The sequence below is a fragment of the Leuresthes tenuis genome, unplaced genomic scaffold, assembly GCF_036924035.1.
Source record: "Leuresthes tenuis unplaced genomic scaffold, fLeuTen1.0.hap1 SCAF_16, whole genome shotgun sequence".
In the NCBI taxonomy this organism is placed as follows: Eukaryota; Metazoa; Chordata; class Actinopteri; order Atheriniformes; family Atherinopsidae; genus Leuresthes; species Leuresthes tenuis.
Genome location: NW_027325370.1, coordinates 20,830,425 through 20,850,152, shown reverse-complemented (window position 1 = coordinate 20,850,152; position 19,728 = coordinate 20,830,425). Strand labels below are relative to the sequence as shown.

Below are 19,728 nucleotides of genomic sequence, written 5' to 3'. Positions count from 1 at the left end.
TTGGACAAACACACAGGCAGTTGTGAATTATTACATGGTAAGTAAAAGGCACTCCCAACAGTTACTACAGAAAATTACTGCCTAGATATTTCTTTCTTTCTTCCTTTTTATTCTCATATTTTTTGCAACAGTTCCCCCAATAGCACCCTTGTTCCCACACTATGGGTCTGCGTTACTCATATTTTGTTCTGCTAATGTTTACCAACTGCAGCTATGCATAAGAAAGGCCACATGGCACAAAATAGAGGGCTTCACCTCTTTGTTTCCCACATTATTCTCAATGACCTTCTGGATCGTTTTCACACTCGTCTTTTCATCAGGGCTCACAAAAAAAGGTATTTCATTGAGTTAGTATTATGGGTTAGTATGTGCTTCGAGGATTTTGCATAATACTACAGTGCTAAACAAAGTCCATTTCATGATGCATAACTAGATATTGCTGACCCTTTGGACACCATTCAAACTCAATGGACTTACAGTGTTTTTTTTCTCCTTTCCCAGAAAGTCTTACAACGTCAGTGGCCACATTTTTTCCTTCTCTGAAGCCTTTTTTTTGCTTTCCACTCTTAACGAACTGTGTTTTTCGCTCATTCCCTGTCCTCCATTTACATTGCATCGCTTGCATGATAAATTCAGGAGGAATGTATGTGTCCATCCAAAAATACCCTTTCTCAAAAAGGCAGTTCTACTGTGCGCAATAGGCCACCTCGTGTGTCTCGACAGCCAAGTGGTTAAAGTGCGTATGTGTTACTGCAATCTGCTGATCGAAGATGCTGTCCTTAGTTTGTCCAGTGTGGTTACCGGTGGCGCCAGGCATACAGATCGTGGCCAGAGTACTGAAAGTCAAATCAAATTCCATGTCTGGGTCGAAGGAAACTTCAGCGTTGGATATTGCGTCAAGTTCAAAGTTATGCTTTGAGTCTCCCTCCTCAGCATACACATGTGGTTCGTAGTCACCAAGCTCCTCGTCCGGCGTATTCAGTTTGCCCAGCATTATTCGTAATGATTCCCTTAGAAGATGTCTGTAGTAAACTTCTTCTTGTTCCTGTGAATCCTTCAAAATTTACAAGAAGAGAACTATGAATTTTCTTGTTTTTAATTCACACAACAATAATTTAGCACGAAACATAGCTGTAGAAATTTAGAAGCATATTGAGGTATATTGCAGTACCCAGCACTGAGATCTCATCTGCATGGCTGGTGATGTATTCATGATTTGGGAAGTCTTCCATCGCTGACTCATATACTTGACAATAAAGCAATTAAATAGTTAATACCTTAAAATATCATAGTATTAAATGTATAATTGTATTCAATCAAATTATTGATATCTGCCTCTTTAAACCAGATAAATGTGCTTAGTAATGTTAACTGTAACAATAACAAAAATGGTAACTTCAAACAGTTTATTACCGTAGTGTTGTATTTGCCATGAGTAGAATTAATTTGCATGACGTTGGGTCTTTGGAAGCTGGAACTGTCCAGTTGCATTTGTGAGTCAGCTCCCAAGCTTTGCACCACCTAGTTAGGGGGTGGAAAAGAAAAAAACACATTAGGCTATGGTTGAATTTCATGGTCGATGTGATTTTAAGTAATTTCCGTTCATCATGAAAAAGTGTCAGAAAGTTCTTTACACAGTTTAAAATTATACTAAAACAGTATTAAAAGGCATTTCTGTAAAACTGCCAGGTAAGCCAGTTAACCAAGTGTTCCTAGACAGGTGTGATGGCATATTTCCTATAAAAGACCAAAATCATAAGAGTGTGAGTTTATCTTTGTTGCCAGTTTAATTTGACAGCCTGTCCTTGCCTGATTTTAACCCATCACTACCTGATGCACCATACGCATGCTTTTCCCTTTCAAGCCTAGAGTGATGCACGCTCTGAATCAACATTTTGAAGACACACAAATTGATATGATTTTTTGAAAGAAAAGAGAAAAGAAAATAAGAACCATTGTTAATTTACTACCATAGTGTTGTATTTGCCATGAGAAGAATTAGTTTGCATGATGTTGGGTCTTTGGAAGCTGGAACTGTCCAGTTGCATTTGTGAGTCAGCTCCCAAGCTTTGCACCACCTAGTTAGGGGGTGGAAAAGAAAAAAACACATTAGGCTATGGTTGAATTTCATGGTCGATGTGATTTTAAGTAATTTCCGTTCATCATGAAAAAGTGTCAGAAAGTTCTTTACACAGTTTAAGATTATACTAAAACAGTATTAAAAGGCATTTCTGTAAAACTGCCAGGTGAGCCAGTTAACCAAGTGTTCCTAGACAGGTGTGATGGCATATTTCCTATAAAAGACCAAAATCATAAGAGTGTGAGTTTATCTTTGTTGCCAGTTTAATTTGACAGCCTGTCCTTGCCTGATTTTAACCCATCACTACCTGATGCACCATACGCATGCTTCTCCCTTTCAAGCCTAGAGTGATGCACGCTCTGAATCAACATTTTGAAGACACACAAACTGATATGATTTTTTGAAAGAAAAGAGAAAAGAAAATAAGAACCATTGTTAATTTACTACCATAGTGTTGTATTTGCCATGAGAAGAATTAGTTTGCATGATGTTGGGTCTTTGGAAGCTGGAACTGTCCAGTTGCATTTGTGAGTCAGCTCCCAAGCTTTGCACCACCTAGTTAGGGGGTGGAAAAGAAAAAAACACATTAGGCTATGGTTGAATTTCATGGTCGATGTGATTTTAAGTAATTTCCGTTCATCATGAAAAAGTGTCAGAAAGTTCTTTACACAGTTTAAAATTATACTAAAACAGTATTAAAAGGCATTTCTGTAAAACTGCCAGGTGAGCCAGTTAACCAAGTGTTCCTAGACAGGTGTGATGGCATATTTCCTATAAAAGACCAAAATCATAAGAGTGTGAGTTTATCTTTGTTGCCAGTTTAATTTGACAGCCTGTCCTTGCCTGATTTTAACCCATCACTACCTGATGCACCATACGCATGCTTCTCCCTTTCAAGCCTAGAGTGATGCACGCTCTGAATCAACATTTTGAAGACACACAAACTGATATGATTTTTTGAAAGAAAAGAGAAAAGAAAATAAGAACCATTGTTAATTTACTACCATAGTGTTGTATTTGCCATGAGAAGAATTAGTTTGCATGATGTTGGGTCTTTGGAAGCTGGAACTGTCCAGTTGCATTTGTGAGTCAGCTCCCAAGCTTTGCACCACCTAGTTAGGGGGTGGAAAAGAAAAAAACACATTAGGCTATGGTTGAATTTCATGGTCGATGTGATTTTAAGTAATTTCCGTTCATCATGAAAAAGTGTCAGAAAGTTCTTTACACAGTTTAAAATTATACTAAAACAGTATTAAAAGGCATTTCTGTAAAACTGCCAGGTGAGCCAGTTAACCAAGTGTTCCTAGACAGGTGTGATGGCATATTTCCTATAAAAGACCAAAATCATAAGATTGTGAGTTTATCTTTGTTGCCAGTTTAATTTCACAGCCTGTCCTTGCCTGATTTTAACCCATCACTACCTGATGCATCATACGCATGCTTTTCCCTTTCAAGCCTAGAGTGATGCACGCTCTGAATCAACATTTTGAAGACACAAAAAGAGAAAACAAAATAAGAACCAGTGTTATTTTAGTACCGTAGTGTTGTAGTTGCCATGAGAAGAATTAGTTTGCATGATGCTGGGTCTTTGGAAGCTGGAGCTGTCAGTTTGTATTTGTGAGTCAGCTTCCCCGTTCATCACCTAGTTAAGGGGTTGGAAAAAAACACATAAGGCTATGGTTTCATTTTGGTTGAATTTCATGGTCGATGAGATTTTAAGTAATTTCCATTTATCAAATTGCTGATCGTGAAACCGTATTAAGAAACATTTCTGTAAAATTGCCAGGTAAGGCAGTTAGCCAATTGTTTATAGTGATGAAACTACATTCTGAAGACGCAAAAACTATTAGAATTGATCACAATAGAATAAAAAGGTTTTGTCATTTATAGTCTTCCAGAACACGCTTGGGTTTAACCAGATTTTCTTTTAAACAAGTTTAAACAAGTAAACGAGTTTTAAAGACGTATTATGTATTGCTAAAATGAACAAATGGATCCCCATGATCTCTGTCGGTTGGAGGTGTGCAGTCGTGTGTTTCTCTGGTGAGAGACACAGATTTTTGTTCGTATTTCCCTTATTTCTTTTTATTCTGTTGTGTTTGCAGACACAAGCCAACAACAGTCAGCAGATATGAGAGTTTCCTCCCTCTGTGGCACTGTGTGGATATATGTCATTGCTTATCATCAGAATGGGGGCTGCCACCTAAAATTTGCGGATGGGCTGTGGCCTGTAAGGTTGTTGATTTGATTTTGAACGTAAGCACTGTGAAACAGTGATCTCTGATTTGCTGCTGTTTACCACAACTGGCTTCAAGCTGATTTCCTGATAACTGTTGCTCAATGTAAACTGTGAGTCAGGGCAGGACTAGCCTTATTTGCATGTTTGCAAGATGATAATTATTGCTTCATTGGCTTCCATATACAAAGCCTGTCATTTTTTCCACCAGACTCAGAGTTGGAAATGCACAATGAGTGATGAGGGATGAAAAAAAGAGCTGTTTGCCTTACAAAACTTTTCTGAAAACATAACCTTAGCAGAAGTCTATAGGGACTTGTGGTGTGGTTTTAAGTGATTATCTAGCAGGATGGTGTCAGTGGAATCATCAGTCTGAATAGTCACGGGCTGTTACTGAAGTTGATATCATGCCATGAGGTGACAGAAATGTTTTTTTTGTTTGTTTTTAGAATGTTGCTGTTGAATTGAGTGCATACTTTGCAGCACTTACTGGAACCATAATGAAGCTATCTGCTACTTGAAGCTGTCCTCCAGCGTTACCCTTCTTTCCTGGTTCAGTAGTGGGTACCTTAAACAAAAAAACGCAGATTTAGATTTTACACAAGCTTTGTCACAGTAACATAACATGTTTCTATGGTAAATGACCTTTGCTTTGAGATGAATGTGTCTGAATATTTATTCTAAAGGAAAATAACCACATTTTATCTGTATGTTGTCTAAAGCAAATTTTACAACTAATCATATTTAACTGCAGAATTGCTGAATAAATAAATAGATAATCAGGAATAACAACAACAACAACAAAAAAGTGTAAGGGTCTGTCCATGTTTGTGTGATTACTGGATATACATGCATGTATTAGGCAAGTAGATGTTAGTTTCGATAGAGATATTTACCTTGCAGTCTTCTCCTGGTCTCTCTGTGTTACCCCCGATCAATTTTTGTGAACAGCTCCCATGGGGGAGTATTATCATCTCTCTCTTACATGATACCACTAAAGCACAAAGTAGCAAACCTGGAGGAAAGAGCCAGAGACAGCAATATATGCTATGTTATGTCCTCATATGTTGACATTGTCATTTTCCATCTTTTATAATCCTTTTGAGAAGGAAATTATATTTTTTTGGCTTACCTAGAAGCAGGAGCATACTAAAAAAAGCTATTCCCAGTGCTCCTCCGTGTACTGTGGAACCAACAGCTTTTCGTATTGTACAATTTGGCGTCATTGGATTTAAGCAGTCGCACACAGTTACTGACAGATTGTAGACAGCTGTCATTTCTTGAAGATCAGCCACCTTTAATTGCAACTCATAATGTCCAGAATAAACCTTGCTTTCTTTCACTAGGTTGACTGAATGTCCTACAAATCCAAAACAAATGCACATTCAGTTATACCATTAGAGTTATTTGAGACCAACATTATAAACTTGGCTTATCTGTTTCTTTGACTCTAGTGACTTTAGATTTTTGATTAGGTTTGATTAGTTTTGTTATGATCTTGATGTATTTTTTGCAAGAGCTTACCATGCGCAGGGTCAATAGTCCACTTGTCTGTCACATCTCCAAGGAGTCTGAACCTGAAAGGCCCAGAGAAGGGCTCTGCATCCAGGTCCAAAGCTGTGATGTTGGCCATTGAGGGTTCATCAGACACACACATGTGAATTTTGCTTGTAACAAGGAATGGAAGATTGTCATTCTCGTCCTTAATCACGATGCTGAGAGTCGCGGTGCCTGTCTGTGGGGGTTCACCTGGTGTCCAGAAACATGTATTGAACATTTTTAGCAATGTGTTGAAGACAAGGTGATTAATAATAAGGTGTGTGGGGTCTCTGTGTCATACCTTTATCAACAGCATATACTGTGACTGTATAGATGTTATCTTTAACAAAGGTCGACTCTCTGTCAAGGATCTTGACAGTGGTTATTTTTCCAGTCTCGGAGTCGACTGTAACCCAATTAGCTGGATCTTTTCCTTTTTTGTATCTGGAAAGGCAAGTGAGAATTCTCAATTTACATACTGATCCAACATTTCTTTGTTGGACTGTCATATAGCGGTGTCATCTTGACTTACGTAATTGTGTTTCCGCTGTTGATGTCTGGGTCACGAGCCCTAAATTCCCCTAAATAGTAGCCCACTCCAACATTCTCTTTCAACCACACAAGTACTTTATCTTTTTCAAAGATTGGAGCCTCATTGACATCCACCACTGTCACTGTCACTGTCCTGCTGGAAAAATATGATGCTGCTTGTAAACTACTTGCAGAAACTGTTGTGCCTCTAACGATGTCTGTTTTCCAAAACTTAGAGGCGGTGCGTTCTAGCACTTTGCACAGCTGATAGGTGATTTCATTCTCTACACTGATAGTGATGTTCTTCACAGGATTGTCCTCATAGTTCAGTTGCTGTAAAAGAAGCAAAGATAGAGATGCTGTTTTAAAAACAAATGTGGACATTGGTGCCCTAAAATGAAAAGGTGATTCGAAAGGAAAAAACGTATGCCCTCCAAGAACCTTGTAAGTCCCTGTGACTTCTGCTTTGCTTTGCAATTTGTCCCTCTACCCCAGCTTCCATACGCATTTGTTGGAATTTGACACAGGTTTAATAAAGCTATTTATTTTTCTGGTATGTGTGAAATGTGTCTTATTTACTGTAGGCAAACTATAATTGATTCAGTGTTTGTTTTTGTCTTCATTTTGTCATCCATTCGCTATCAACATCTCAGGCGGTGATGTGTACATGTCAACAGTTGGGTACAATAAATAACTTGGAAAATCAAAATGACCACACAGTTTTCATTGAAATTGTGTGTTTTGTTTCTGATTTATTGTTTTCAAGGTGCCAAAGTAAGTCAAATTTCTCTGTATTATCAAAAGTAAGTATGAAAGAGTAGATTAAAAAGAGTTCAATGCGCTGTTGGTATGACTATAAAAAGAAAAGTACCTTGTCCACATAAAGCAGTCCTTCATTTGTCTCAGGATCAGTATCAATTCTGAAGTTGTTGTTTGTGTCTCCGTCGATGTGATATTTTGCCTTCCATGCCATTGTGCCTTTAGTGTCTTCATCCGCAGCTTGTAGACGTAAAACAAGGACATCTTTCTGTCCTTCTTCAACTCTCCCTGAGCCCTAGGGTGTCAAAATGTTAAAGATGCTCTATTAAATATGTTAAATACAGCAGCTGCCAAGGTAACTGAAATAAGTAATTGCTCACTTTTTGTCCTGTTATCACAGGAAGGTGGTTATTTCCATCCAATATACTGACTATGACAGTGCACATGCTGGATTGTTGTGGTTTTCCATTGTCTTTGGCCTCCACTGTGATGGTGTATTTCTCGGCTTTCTGGTGGGTTGAAGAGATCACGCAGTTTGAAAATATGTCTGTGAAGATTCTCAGTTATCTCTGTGACCTTTCATAATTAAACCAGACAATCACCAAAGGAGTTTTTTGAAAAAACACTTTCAAAAAAGTGTTGTTTTTTTTCCGGTGTCCAAAGAAAAAAGATGTTTTAAATTGAAACTGTTTGTTTTCAGTAAAAATGACCTGGAAAACATATCTGGTGCCACTAAATAACGTTCAAAAAGCAATAGGTTGACTGGTTCAAGTTAGCTAGCAAAATGTCCGAGACTCCATCTAAAAGGTTTGGACAGTTCTAAAATCTGCTATTGCAAGAATTCCTGCAAACTGAAAATAGCTTAAATGCATAGCAGTGAAGGAGGGGTTGTAAATGCCAGCAGAGTCGTGCAGGCAGTTTATAAGTGACTACAAGAAGCATTTAGCGGATTTCTTTGTTGCCAATGGTTCTAAAAATCTATTCCCCCGACATGAAATGTTTACGCACTTTATAAAGTATAGATATTTCATTGAAGGAGACGCTGTGTATTTTGTTTACAGCTCTTGATGTGGCCGAACATTAGTCCAGGGACTTATGATGTAAACAGGTGCGCTGAAGGAACACCAGAGCTTCTGCCAGCAGCATGTTGAAGGCGGGAATCAATTTGTGAATGTAATACTCTAAATGTGAAACGTTACGAAGAGCTGTCATTCATTACAAGCAACTCTACAAAATATCTTAAAATCTTAAAATCACAACTTATACAATAAATGCTTCGGTACAGAATATCCTATATAACTATTAATATATCATAAAAGACCATGTAGCATCTATGTATATATTTACAAGCTACCCATAATGAGAAGAGTTTTAATTCATGCCAAAATTCAAATAAAGGGAGCCAAAGATTCACAATGTAATTTTACTATTATACTATCAAGCACTCTCACCTCATGGTCCAGACAGCCTTTAAATGAAATGACTCCAACATCAGATGTCTGAGTTATGTAGAATTGCAAGCCATCTGGTTCAGGAGTGACAGAGACTATACTGAAGCTGAACTCTTTATTTTTCGTACTGGTGTCCATGTCTGTAGCCCTAATGGTAACCAGGCCAATGCCTGTCAATATCACAGAACAAAGAGTTGTTTTATTTTCATATTAGTCAGTGCAGTAACAGTTTAAGAAGACATTAGGAAACAAAGATCCGCAAGGCTCTTACCTTGTAATGTGGACTCGTTCACGGTGATCTCGTATATTTCATAGTCAAATTTTGGAGGGTTGTCATTTGCGTCCAGGATGTCAATTGTGATGCCCAACCGAATGTCGACTTTGCGATTTTCTGCATTCAGAGCATCAAATTTCAGCTGAGTGCAACAAAATGAATTGGGAGATAATGAAACCAGTCAGCATCCTCCAAACTGTAAGATTATGCACATGCTTTCCAGGAGATCATTGCTCAAATGTGTGTGTGTGTGTGTGTGTGTGCATGTTATTTTTCTCTAACCTTCAAAATCTGAAATTGCTCATGGTCCACAGGTCCCAGGACAGTAATTTCTCCTGTAGTTTCGTCGATTTGTAATATGTTCTTAGGATCCTCATCCACTCCTTGACCATGTATTTCAAAAAGACGCAAATTTTTCTCAACTCCAACCTGGAATATGAATTGCATTCCTGCATTTAGATGTGTGTACTATTCATAGCTGAGCATTGTGACTTGGTGTATAGATACTCACTTTGCCCAACACATATGGATAAGTTCCACTATAACCTTCATCAATACTGAAGGTCTGTATGACCCAGTTTCGTTTTTGTCGCAGCAAAACTTCAGACGACGACCTCTGGACTCCCCAGCACTGCCCGCAAGCATATGACATCACATTACTTACTATCACTATTAGTAAATGTGGGACGGCATATATCGCTGTTAGCATTATCTCCAAAAGTCTTCTAGATTTACACTAGACGTGATGTTACAAACACTGTGTAAGGTTGACAGACATTGGTCCTCATCGGCCATACTCATTTACATCAAGCTGACTGCTAAAAAATTCATTCATAATTTCCTAATTGCCTTCATTCAATAGCAATATCTTTTGCAGTTAATACTACAAAACATGCAGTTAGAAAGTAAAATAAGTGAGATGCTGTCACAGAATAACAAAATATATAATTAGGTACACAAATATGCTTGCATTAATCAATAAACAATCAATTCTGTGTAAATAAATAAGTGTATTGTCAAATATTTAGCCTTCATGTCCAGGAAAATTAAATGAAAAGAAATGTTTTCTTTATTCTAAAGAGAAATTATACGTTTAGATCAGTACTAGATGGTGTCCTAACATAAGTTCTTACCAGCATTGTAAGAAGACAGAGACACTTAATCTCCATGTTGGATCCAAATGATTCGTTGTTTTAGCTCCCACTCACAAGAGACTGTTCCCAGAATGTGTCGGTTGAAAGATGTGAAACATACAATGTCGGCTTTATTATCAAGACAGTCTGAGTGGGAGGGAGGCAGAATGATCTCACATGGATGTTTTGGAATCAGCCAAGCGAAAAAAAACTGGGTGTGTACTTTCTTATCAGTAGTGATATGATGAAAGAGATGGTTTAAATGTTTGAAAGTAAAAAAAAAAAAAAAAAAATCCAAGATTCTTTATAAACAAGATTTGAAAAAAGAAATAAATAAGATAAATAAAATCAAATGAGTACATTTGAGATTTTTCCAGAATAAAGACATTGATTAGATTTTTTTTATATACTATATTGATTCAACACGATAACATATAGAATGGACTGTAGGAGAAATACGTCTCTTTATTTTCCCTACAGTCCATCATAATTCACTAAATTTCTGTGTGGAGTTTGCATGTTCTTCTTGTGTTTAGGTTAATTAGTGTCACTAAATTGTTCCCAGGAGTGAGCGTATGTGTCTGGTAGCTTGTTCCTTGCCTCCAGCCCAATGATGGCAGTGGTAGGCCCCATGGATGGCGTAACACATATGACATACATGTCTCAGTTACAATGAATCACTTCTCAAGAGAAAGGTGTGAGCTGTTTTCACAATGCTCTGTTTGGCATTCTTGTCAATATAAAACTGACAAGTTGCTTAATCCAAAACACCTTTTATCTATTTCTATTTTCTGTCGTCTTCGCATAAGCGCAGTTTGTCATTCATTTATGGACAAAAGCAGTATTGTAATGCCTGTAGACTTCTACCTTACACTTAATAAATCTTTACATTCAGTATATTTGAATAGTATTCCACCCACAAATGTGTTATATTTGTGTTTTGGAAGTGGAATATGAGTTTTGATGAGATTCGAGTGAATCATTTTTGAATAAATAATACATTTGAGAGGAGAGACCAAGCGTGAGGAACAAGGAAAAGCAGTCATGGCGGATGGTGAGAGGAAAAACTTGGTGAGGACGATCAAGAAGTGTCTGCTCCGCTTACAGCCAATGAATTTTTCCAACTGGCCAAGAGCTGTGGAGGATTCATCCACGCTTCAGGTTGGCGACGAAGAGTGTTGTTTTGAGTACATTCTAGCTTTCGTGAGTAGTGAGACCTTGATCGAGTCTGAGGATTTAGATATGGCAGTGTTGTTCCAACTTAATGATACTGTGAATGATGCAATTCAGAGTCGTACTGCTCAAGCTAAAATACATGTAGAGGAATTTATATTTATATTATATTTATATATATTTATATATTCATATTTCCCCCTTCAAGACCTTTCACTACTACGTCGGGACTTTAAAGTTCAAGGCGGCAAATCAGTGAGCAAAGCTCAGACATAGGTTACAACCACGCATGCAGACAAATTGATGAAGGCATTAAAGAGCGATTCAAGTGAGGCTGAAATCTTAAGAGGGGCTCTCAAAGTCATTAAGTCAGGGAACTCGAAAGACACGCTCGTGTACAAATACGATTAAACCATAGATGAACTGAAAGACTTTCTGCAGTCCCATCTGGAGGGGTGCAGTAACACAGAACCTTTCCAAGAGCTGATGTGCACAAAACAAAATGACAGTGAGACACCACAACAGTTCTTGTGTTGAGTCGTAGGCCTTAAACAAAAGATTGCTTCCAAATATGCTGACACTGAAGTGAAGTACAATAGGCTCACAGTCCAAGACATTTTCTTCCATACATCATAGGGCCTTAGCCATAAGCATAATGACATATGCCGAGAACTTAAACAGTTACTCTCAGACAGCAATGTGTCTGATGATGCCATCCTAAAGCAAATGCTATAGTCTACACCAACAATAATTTAGTTATTGCAATATCATTGCAATTATAGTGATATAAGTTTCCATACTGAAAGACTTGTGCTGTGCACTCCAGCTGTACTGAAACACTAAAATGGAGCTTGAAGACCTTCAACTGCTGTATGTCGCACAGACAAAGAAAATGTGTGGACCAAATTATATTATAGCAATCCAAGTAACTTTATGCTTATTTCCGTGTTATTTTTGGCACCATTTCTTGTTAACTGAAGGTTTAGTTAGTGGTATAGCCATAATTCAGTAATTTAAGAGGAAAAGTGTCTCCTACTCTATCATTTAGCTCTCATTAAAGAGCTCACTCTGAAATCACTCTGATTGGCTGTTCAGTCTATTGAAAGAACTTGTATTTGTAGCGACTGTCATTTTTCATTCATTTTTTTGCTTCCAGAATCATTCCAAAAGTGACACCATTGATACGGTTGGCCACCATTGTTGTCCTGACATTGATGTTATAGTGCAGTAAGAGCTGTCGTCCACTTGAATATTCACAACCATCTATTTCTCCTCATCACTGCATTTCTCTTGGTGTACTTGAGCCTTGACACTGAAGTTTTCTATGGTCAAACTGTTTATTTGCGCTTTCAACTCATTCTTTATTTCTTAGATGAAAACTAGACCGTAAAACCAGACTTATTCTCGCTTATCTCTGTGGTTCTTTTATATTTTTTCATCAAAAATCATCAAAAGTTAGAAAACACCCCCACGACCTACTTTGATTGCTGTTGCCATTTCTTTGTGTGTGGTAGCACTGAATAAAAGCACGTGTTAAAAGATTAATTTTAAATGTTTATGTTGTCGAGAGGTCTCAAAATCATCAGTTATTGATAATAAAAACTGCTCTTTTGCCAACCTTTTTTGATGATCATTGTCAGGCTTATACTTGAATATCATAATTTGGTTGGTGGGGCTGTAAACCTTTTCTGTCAAACGTGGGAATACCTGCAATGTTTTCCTTGTGGGTTGAAGAGTGGTAATGTGGTCATTTTCTGATTTGATCCCCAGACCTTACACTCTTTGAAGTGTCCTTGGGAAAGACGGTGAATTCCATATTACTCCCCAATAAGCTCATCAGTGTGTGATTTTAAATGACCACTTTGCTTTACTGGCACAGGCTGCTTTTGATAGTATTTGCTTCTTACTGCGGTTATTTTATTGCCTGTTGTGGCTTTGATAATGTCCCAAAAAGGTAGTGGTTTCAACCACTTATTTTTCCTGTTTCTGAGTCAATTCTGCAAATAGCTTCAATGTCTTTTAAACCCCTTAACCATGACTGTGATGAAATCACGTCAGGAAAAAGATGAGTGATTCTAGAGAAAGCCCTGCACAGGACACCTGTGAGTCAAAGTACCAAGTGGCAAAACAACCTTGACTTGAACCTGGAGATCAGAAGAGTTCTTGTGTTTTTATGTGAGTAGATCACATAATATAATGATGACCAGGCATTTTTCGTTTGTCTGCATGGTGTAAGTCAAACTTTATTTCTAAGATAACTGTTACTACGCTGAGCTTCTTTCTTGCTTTGTTCTATTTCCTGGTTCAATTCTTCCAGTTGTTTCTTCTTTTTGCATGTGTCTTCCAGCCATTGCCCAACATGTGTCCAAATATTTAACCTTGTTTTTCTTATTTAAGTTATACGTTTTGCATTTTTTACGGTGCAGTGCTGCAGAAAGAAGTTTCACATATTGCCTGTATCTTTTTACACTGCAATATTCTGCTAGAAAACATGCATCTGTCAGTGAGCGTGGTGGGAAGGGGAGTAACTTTATTCATTAACCAAAAAGCACAAGGCAAGAACAAAAATCTTAAATGTGAAATAACAAAACAAGACTATGAAACAAAACTTGACTGTGGCTATGAAAAAACAAGACTATGCAACTATGATTGAATAACATGAGGCAAAAACCTGACCTGACAAGACTTTAACAACGTCACGTGAGAGGTAAGGTGAGGATTCTGCTATGACTGAGGGAAACCTGGAAACTAAATCATGTGGGGAGGTGATTAGTGATGAGGTGCAGCTGGGGAACTGAAACAGGTCACTTGAGTAAAACTTAACGTGACAGGAGAAAAAACATGACAAGAAATTATCCAAGAAACCTGAAAACAAGAGAAAACAAAACGTGAACATGACAGCTTCCTGGCATTCACATGGATGTTACATTACACTCGATACCCGTCTAAACACTTTAACAGCACACTCTTGCAGCCCACCCTAACAGCACAACAGTAAGTCCCATAAAAGCTGCTTGGGAAGGGCTCAAAAAAACACAGCACAGAGTCTGATGTGTTCACCTGGCCTCCAGTCTTTCAACCCTGACAGACTTCCCAACCCACAGAGCTCTACAGAACTATTACGAACATCCTATCATCAGATACGTCAGTCCACCCTCAGATATTTTTTTCTAGGTCTTGTCTTGTCTTGTTATGTCAGATAACCTTTGGCAACATGAGAAGGAGTCATAATGCCATGTTTTGTTTTGTTTTGTTCGGTTCATTGAAATTAGATCTGAATTAGCGAGTTGTTACTGGTCCACCTACTGTACCTGCAGACCCTCATTCACACTGGCAGCTGCGGGTCTGCTGAAGTGCTGTGTACAACTCTGGTGTAGTGGGCCTAAGGGTTGTATAATGCAACCCAGGTGGCCACCTCCCTTAGCTCCTCCCCATGTTGTGTGGGGTGACTATGTAAAGGTTCAAAATGGCTCCATTCAGCCTCTTGCTGAGCTGGTGCGGTTACCTGATTAAGGTGGTGAGTAGGGTCCCCATCCTGTCTGTGTGTGTAATTAAAATCTGGCTTCTCACTAATGTGGTGTTTTGTCTTTTAGGTTTCCTTGCTGCTGTGCTGTTTCGTTATAGTTCTGTTATACAGTTTTTGGCTTGTTTCCCTTTGTTCTGTTTTGTGTATTTCTTTGTTTATCCAGTTTGGTTAGTTTAAGTGTTTTTGTGCCATTTACATTTGTAATCTTGTTTTATGGATTAAGTTGCTGGTTTTGTTAACCCTCTTTGTTTGTTCTTTTGAGTTTCAGTGTGGCCTGATTGTCATCAGGTGGGAGGCTAGGCACCGTGGTGTGGGCCTCACTTCCCATTTTGCATGCAAGTAGACACTGGGGCACTTCTAGTGTGGTTGTAGTGGTTTCTTTTTGTAGTGTTGCATCCCAGGTTAAGGAGGGACACACTCACCCAGTATGCCTCCCACTGAGGCTCCAGCCCACTGATTTTAGTTTTCTGTTGTTTGGGTTTTAGCATTGTTATAGTCTGCCTTTTAGTTTCCTTTTTGTTAAGAAAAATCATTTTACAAAGGTATCTTGTGTTTAACCCTTTTCTTTTTCTACAGGAGCAGTCTTGCTTTTGCTTTATTCATCAGCATTTTCAATAAATTTGTTTTATTTAAGTTCGTGTCTCTACCTCCTCAGTCACGACCCTGTGTCCGTATTTGTATTCCAGTTGTTATATCTTGGGGTGCAAGTCCCCAGGTGGCGTTGTTGGCCCATACAATTCCTTATTTTACCCAGCTACTTGCCACACTGGCAAGGTTTTTTTTTTTTTTTTTTTTCAATTTTCTTAAATTGAAAGGTCTCTCCTTTCTTTCTTTCACTGTATCTTTGATTACAGACACAGAAAGTGGTGCATGGGCATTTTTATTGGCAACCATCTGGAACAACTTGGCTCTTCCAGTAAGACATGCTCATATGATAAATCTTTAAGTCACCCCTGAAGAGCCACCTCTTCTGCACCAACTGATCGGCTCCAACCTGTTATTGGCCAGTATCCAATAAGTTTTTTTTTTTTTTCTTTTTTAGTCAGTAAACACACCATTCGTGCAATGACAGCCAGAGACACTTGTTGAATGGAAATGTTCATGCAATATCCCCTTTGCACACTTCATAACTCCAAAGTTATGTGATCATTGCTGTTTTTGTATCAGTAACATTATGCAAAAAAAGAAACAAAACAAAACTTTCATCCACTTCAAAGTCATCCGCCTCTATTCACACACTTCATACATCAAAATGTATCAGGATAAAATTGCATTTGTGACAAATAGCTGTTTCATATCAGATGATGTCAACACTGAAGTCTTTAATGTGGGAGTTTGAAAACTAACAGAATGTGGTTTCAGACATGGAAATATTTCTGAGTTATGCTGTTCAATTTGTCACGCAAAACCAGTTTCAGATTTGCATAGAACTCCCTAAGCCATTTCTTTTTCCCACCCATCATCTGCTGAGAACAAAAACGTTTTGACGTATCTTATCGTATAGAGACGTCATCATTGCGTCATGATCATTAGTCATATTTTTTATTTCTTGTACACAGCATTCAGATGTTGCTCCTCACCAGTTACATATGTGAAAGTGTGAGAATGCAACTGGGTTGTGATGAACTGAAAAGGCAGAGGTGAATATGAAAACAGTGGCTCAGAGAATTTAAACATGCTTTGTTTGGACTTGTAGGATTGTGATGGAGCAGTGAAAAGACAAAGAGGAAACTTAAATGGTACAAGTGTAATGTTCTATTGAATACTGTATTGCAGTTGTGATGTTTAATGTACATTACTGCATTTATGTGGCTGTAGATGAAGCCATCACAAGGAGCAATAGTACAGACTTAGCAGGTACAACTTGTGGTACAAGCTTATGAAACCACAGGGCACTTCTGCTACTGGAAGAGCAGCATGCAAAACGAAGCCTCAGCTAAACTTGGTTCTTGACCCTCTATCCTGTAATTTCACCTTTGCCTTTGGTGCAATAATTTATGAATCATATCAATTAAATTTAGATTAGGGGCCTCATGTACAAAGGGTACGTACGCACGAAAAAGTGGCGTACACACTTTTTCACGTCAACGATCAGATGTATCAAGAGCAAAATGACCGTGGAAATGTGCGGTGCCTCACGCAAATTTCATGGCTGTCATACGCACTTTTTTTTTTTTTACAGCTGTTGATTCTTTGGTGACACTTACAGGTGACGTTGGGAAACTGTTATAATGAATAAATTTAAACACAATTTGTCCTCAGAATGAACGATGTGCACATCTGAGACACATGAACAATTATCACTGATAAACAATTAACACACCCATGTGTCTGCAATTACAGTTAGAGTGAATATAAAAGTATGCGCAAAGCATACTATTATAAACAATGGCTGCTTTATCGGTGTTGGGAGACATAGCAAATGGTGCAATAAGGAGAGAGCGTGTATTTAGAGACAGACATGATCTGTTGGCACATGAGGACAAGTGGCTCCTCAGCCGCTTTAGGTTCCCGAGGGCAATCCTCCTGAAGCTATGCGCAGAGCTGCGGCTGGCGTTGGAGCGCAACACAGCGAGGAGCCACGCGCTGCCTGTTCCCATACAGGTGATGACCACGTTGGGGTTCCTGGCAACCGGGGCATTTCAAAGGGAGCTGGTCGACCGATCGGGACTGTGCCAGTGGACCCTGAGCCGAGCCATGCCAGCCGTGTGGGACGGGATTATCCGCATCTCAGCCAGGTATATCAAATTCCCACAATGCAGCTGAACAGGCCAACATTAAAGCGCAATTTGCAGCGACAGCCGGTTTTCCTAATGTAATCGGAGCTATCGACTGCACACACATTGCCATAAAAGCGCCATCACAGGATGAATTTGTGTATGTCAAGAGGAAGCAATTCCATTCCATCAATGTACAGATCATTTGTGATGTGCATTTCTATCCACGATGCTGTTGTCAATTGATACAGATTGTTGCAAAACATTCCCTCCTCCTGTAATTTTGTTTATGACGGAAACATATGAATGGCGTCATCAGCGACTCGTCGACGTCGACTCACTTTCATCACATTAGAGTCGACGAAATTGAACAAAAGAAGATTAGAAAAACGTTGCCAGGTCTGATGAGTCTTAATTTCAGCTGCGACATTCAGATGGTAGTGTGGCAAGGAGCGGGGTAGTAGAAGGAATTGTAGGGCCAACAACGCCACCTGGGGACTTGCACCCCAAGATATAACAACTGGAGTATAAATAGGAGGCAGAGACAGTAGAGTAAATAAAATAAATCTATTTATTGAAAATGCTGATGAACAAAGCAAAAGTAAAACTGCTGCTGCAGAGAAAGAAAAAGGATTAAACACAAGATACGTTTGTAAAATTATTTTTATTAACAAAAAGGAAGCTGAAAGGTCTACTACAACAATGCTAACATCCAAATAACAACAGAAAACTAAAATCAGTGGGCTGGAGCCTCAGTGGGAAGCACACTGCTGGGTGGAAGCACACTACAAAGAACTACACAAAACAGAACAGAACAAAGGGAAATAAACCAAAACTACAACAGAACTGCACAAAACCAACTAACAAAACAGCACAGCAGCAAGGAAACCTAAAAGACAAAACAACACATTCGTGAGAAGCCAGATTTCATCACACACACACAGGATGGGGACCCTACTCACCACCTTGATCAGGTAACTGCACCAGCTCAGCAAGAGGCCGAATGGAGCCATTTTGAGCCTTCATATAGTCACCCCACACAACATGGGGAGGAGCACAGGGAGGTGCTAAAGAGGTGGCTACCTGAGTTGCATTATACAACTCTTAGGTCCACTAGGATCAGAATTTGGTGGTGTGATGGTGTGGGGGATATTTTCTTGGCACAAATTGAACATTCTTGAAATGCCACAACCTGCCTGTTGCTGACCATGAACATCCCTTTATGACCACATGCAGTGTACTCATCTTCTGATGGCTACCTACAGCTCAGATCACCTCAAACTGGTTTCCTGAACGTGACAATGAGTTTACTGCACTGCAATGGCCTCCACAGTCAGCAGATCTCAATCCAACAGAGCACCTTTGGGATGCGGTGGGATGGGAGATTCGCATCATAGATGTGCAGCCGACATATCTGCAGCAACTGCGTGATGCTGTCATGTCAATATGGACCAAAATCTCTGAGGAATGTTTCCAACACCATGTTGAATCTATGCCATGAAGAATTAAGGCAGTTCTGAATACAAAACAAGGTCCAACCCAGTTCTAGCATAGTGTACCTAATAAAGTGGCCGGAGAGTGATTGTTTTTCGATTTTCACACCCCTCCCTCACCAGATGAACCACAGACAAACAACCCAACTCCTTGTCACACTGGCAAGGTTTTTTTTTTTTTTTAATTTTCTTAAATTGAAAGGTCTCTCCTTTCTTTCTTTCACTGTATCTTTGATTACAGACACAGAAAGTGGTGCATGGGCCTTTTTATTGGCAACCATCTGGAACAACTTGGCTCTTCCAGTAAGACATGCTCATATGATAAAAATCTTTAAGTCACCCCTGAAGAGCCACCTCTTCTGCACCAACTGATCGGCTCCAACCTGTTATTGGCCAGTATCCAATAAGTTTTTTTTTTTTTTTTCTTTTTTAGTCAGTAAACACACCATTCGTGCAATGACAGCCAGAGACACTTGTTGAATGGAAATGTTCATGCAATATCCCCTTTGCACACTTCATAACTCCAAAGTTATGTGATCATTGCTGTTTTTGTATCAGTAACATTATGCAAAAAAAGAAACAAAACAAAACTTTCATCCACTTCAAAGTCATCCGCCTCTATTCACACACTTCATACATCAAAATGTATCAGGATAAAATTGCATTTGTGACAAATAGCTGTTCCATATCAGATGATGTCAACACTGAAGTCTTTAATGTGGGAGTTTGAAAACTAACAGAATGTGGTTTCAGACATGGAAATATTTCTGAGTTATGCTGTTCAGTTTGTCACGCAAAACCAGTTTCAGATTTGCA

At 38.8% G+C, this 19,728-nt stretch overlaps 1 protein-coding gene across 1 annotated transcript; it reads right to left on the bottom strand.

Annotated features, from left to right (window-relative positions):
- Window positions 1-484: 484 nt before the first annotated feature.
- LOC140271898 (cadherin-like protein 26) lies at window positions 485-10,072 on the bottom strand. The gene is made up of 15 exons (XM_072367204.1): window positions 10,004-10,072; window positions 9,382-9,501; window positions 9,153-9,299; window positions 8,868-9,012; window positions 8,597-8,766; window positions 7,526-7,654; window positions 7,258-7,440; window positions 6,388-6,719; window positions 6,157-6,299; window positions 5,841-6,065; window positions 5,449-5,676; window positions 5,213-5,331; window positions 3,085-3,192; window positions 1,414-1,521; window positions 485-1,054 (listed from the first exon to the last, which is right to left on the bottom strand). The coding sequence occupies exons 1-15, from the start codon at window positions 10,037-10,039 to the stop codon at window positions 686-688; spliced, it is 2,562 nt and encodes an 853-aa protein (XP_072223305.1). The 5' UTR covers window positions 10,040-10,072; the 3' UTR covers window positions 485-685.
- Window positions 10,073-19,728: the final 9,656 nt, after the last annotated feature.

Bases quoted from the DNA above. Each gene is read 5' to 3' on its own strand.
- LOC140271898 (XM_072367204.1), bottom strand. From the start codon at position 10,039: ATGGAGATTAAGTGTCTCTGTCTTCTTACAATGCTG. The intron at 7,655-8,596 runs GTGAGAGTGCTT...TCAACCCACCAG, and splicing joins AAGGCTGTCTGGACCATGAG to AAAGCCGAGAAATACACCAT. The intron at 6,720-7,257 runs GTACTTTTCTTT...CTTCTTTTACAG, and splicing joins GACTGCTTTATGTGGACAAG to CAACTGAACTATGAGGACAA.